Below are 3,371 nucleotides of genomic sequence, written 5' to 3'. Positions count from 1 at the left end.
CATTTCATCTTTTACAGGATGTAGAGGAATGTAAGTCAATGGGTTCTCTAACATAACTCGTCTTTAAACGCACAAAACACTTTCTTTTTGAAAAACAGTACATGGGTCGAACCTATCATAAAGATCTTTCGTCTCCTACCGCGGGAGCACGTGATGAAGATAAGGCATATGGTCAATAAATTCTTGACCGTACAAATCACTCTTAAAGATGGCGTCTTTAAACAATTCCTAATTGGAGATCATAATTGTCTAATTGGAATAAATAAATAAAAATGCGAGGATGGAAAAAAAGAGATGGACCTAATAAATGCGTATATGTATCGATTTGTTTTTAAACGAAAATGCATGTTTTTGTAAGTGAGGAGCAAAACTCAAAAATAATACTTAGAAAAGAAATAAAATATTAAGTTTAAAGTAAAATAAAAATTCAAACAAATTCTTATCCAAAATTATTTTCCAATTAATTTGTACTTATGTTTGATATTATATTTATTTTATTCATTATACTTACATGATTGTTAGTTTTTTTATGTCTTTACTTAGTAGTTGTGTTCAATGAGTTAAAACTATTAAAAATGGGACATAAATTTATTATATTTAATAAATAATAATTTATTTATAAACGCTATACTCTATTATTAAAAAACAGTTATTCTATTTTATTTTTTTAATATTTAATATGTAACATTTTGCTTTTATTAATAATATAATTTATTATTAAATACATTTAAATTAAATTATTTATATATATATATATATATATATATATATATATATTCATACATTTAAATTAATATTTTATTTTATATAATATAATAAATATTCATTTAATCATTTTATTTAAAAAAAAAAAAATTTAAACTATGTTATGTATATAAAATTTCAATGTAGTTTGTTTATCCGTGATTTCTGACCTTAAGGCCCAAGAGAACCGGGCATACTCTCTTCTACCGTCATGGTACATGCAGCAGCACTAAAAGTTATAAATCTACGGCTAAGTTTAGTTTTTTCTTCAAAGAAAATGGCCGTCACCAACAAAAGTTGAAAACTCTCCGCATTTATCTCTCTTCCTCCCATTTCTATCAATCTCTCCATCAAAGACAAAACTGTTCAAACCCTCAGAACCAACCACCACCAACATTACAACAACAACATTAGTTTTCATATCACAATTCTCAAAACAAAAATAATGGCAGCGGAACCATCTGCCCGCGATCAGAATGTATATTTGGGAAAGTTGGCTGAACAGGCTGAGAGGTACGAGGAAATGGTTGAGTTCATGGAAAAGGTTTCAGCTTCTTTGGAATCTGAGGAACTTACCATCGAAGAGAGGAACCTTCTATCTGTAGCTTACAAAAATGTGATCGGAGCTAGAAGGGCCTCTTGGCGTATCATTTCTTCCATTGAACAGAAGGAAGAGAGCCGTGGGAACGAGGACCATGTCTCAATTATCAAAGATTATAGATCGAAGATTGAGTCAGAACTTTCTTCGATCTGTGATGGGATTCTTAAGCTGCTTGATTCCAGGCTCATTCCATCGTCTTCATCAGGAGATTCTAAAGTATTTTATCTCAAGATGAAAGGCGATTATTATCGTTATCTTGCTGAATTCAAGATCGGTGAAGAGAGAAAGGAGGCAGCTGAGAATACCCTCACAGCATATAAAGAAGCTCAGGTAATTTTGTTTCTGACATTATTATAAGAAACTAATTCTTATTTATTATGTCAATTTATATCATTTTAGAATATTTGTTACTATTGAATGATTATTTATATATGAGGTAGAATATGATATAATTAGTCTACTCTCCTTGTGTAAATCATAATTCTATATTAATAGTAATGCATATTAATATTTTAAAGACTGATTTAATTATCTGAACATTTTGTTAAATCGTTTATGAAACTTCCCATGAGGCATGATCAATATTTCTTCTTTCTCCTATTCTAATTTTTGGTTTGTCTATGTTGTTGGGTGATTTTGATGATTTTTTTGCAGGATATCGCAAATACAGAGCTGGCTCCAACACATCCCATTCGTCTAGGACTCGCTCTTAATTTTTCGGTTTTCTATTATGAAATTTTGAACTCTCCTGATCGTGCTTGCAATCTTGCAAAGCAGGTAAAATCATTAATGATATTATACAATTTCTCAAGATAATAAATTAGCCAAATATATTTGAAGATCAACATTCATTTGATTTGAAGGCCTTTGATGAAGCAATTGCTGAGTTGGACACTCTAGGGGAAGAGTCTTACAAGGACAGTACATTGATCATGCAGCTCCTTAGGGACAACCTTACTTTGTGGACCTCAGATATGCAGGTAATAATTTTTTTTAAACAATAAGTAAAATTATTTTTTAACTGAATCTTTAAAAATAATTCAAATGGAAACATTTCTGTTTTTTTATGATGCAGGAAGAGGTGGCAGCAGCAGATGAGATTAAAGAAGCCCCCAAGACCGATGAACAGTGAGACTGAATCTACTGCCTTGTCATAAAATCTAATTAGGAAATCTCTTCTTGGTTGTTTTTTTTTTCTTTAGTGTTTACAAGGAAAAGGATTTGCTTTGTCTTTTAATTTCCTATGATCATGTAGGTATTTATAATGCTTCTTAAATTGACTGATTTCTTACTTTGTTATTTTGCTATGATACTTGTGATTTCCAGTTGTTTATGAATGTTGTTTTCTTGTTTTAAACAATTTAGTTGAATCTTGTTTGGATTCTATTAAAAAATTCATGTACAATGATTTGTCTTTACATTGCAATAAAATCGTTTATTCTCATAATGGATTCACACCAATGTAAAATCTACTGCTAAATTAAAACAAATTATTTATTATGTTTTAATAGTGACAGATTAAGTTAAAAATTTATAAAAGATAAATGTGTAAGAGAATTAACTAATTTATTACCAGAATAAAGGCTATAGTCATCATCTTACATTTAAAATGTTAAATAAATGGTAATAATTAACTACTAATTGCTCATAACTAACTTATAAAGGAGTTATATATACAACAATAAACTAATAAAACTAACCTATTTTTTTAACATCTTTCTTAAATTAGTAACACTTATATCAATTTACATATGGATCAATACAAACACATAATAAATCTCGCAGTTTCATAAAAGCATCCAGATTAAGTTGTTTAGTTATGATGTCTACAGTTTGTTCTTAAGTATTGCAATACTCTATATTCACAATTTCATACTTTGTAAGTTCACAAAGAAAATGAAACATCGCATCTATGTGTTTGCTTCGTCCATGCATGACATAATTTTTGATAGCTTCTTTGTTGAATTATTGTCACAGAATACAGTTATAGCACCCATCTGAGCATGTTTAACTTTCTAAAGAATCC

At 29.2% G+C, this 3,371-nt stretch overlaps 1 protein-coding gene across 1 annotated transcript; it reads left to right on the top strand.

Moving 5' to 3' along the window:
- The first annotated feature begins 1,189 nt into the window (after nucleotides 1–1,189).
- On the top strand, nucleotides 1,190–2,349 carry LOC124930274 (14-3-3-like protein). The gene is made up of 3 exons (XM_047470627.1): nucleotides 1,190–1,675; nucleotides 2,000–2,122; nucleotides 2,209–2,349. The coding sequence occupies exons 1-3, from the start codon at nucleotides 1,190–1,192 to the stop codon at nucleotides 2,347–2,349; spliced, it is 750 nt and encodes a 249-aa protein (XP_047326583.1).
- The last annotated feature ends 1,022 nt before the right edge of the window (nucleotides 2,350–3,371 follow it).

The sequence above is a fragment of the Impatiens glandulifera genome, chromosome 3 (assembly GCF_907164915.1).
Source record: "Impatiens glandulifera chromosome 3, dImpGla2.1, whole genome shotgun sequence".
Classification (NCBI taxonomy): Eukaryota; Viridiplantae; Streptophyta; class Magnoliopsida; order Ericales; family Balsaminaceae; genus Impatiens; species Impatiens glandulifera.
This window is presented reverse-complemented; position numbering and strand designations above follow the sequence as displayed.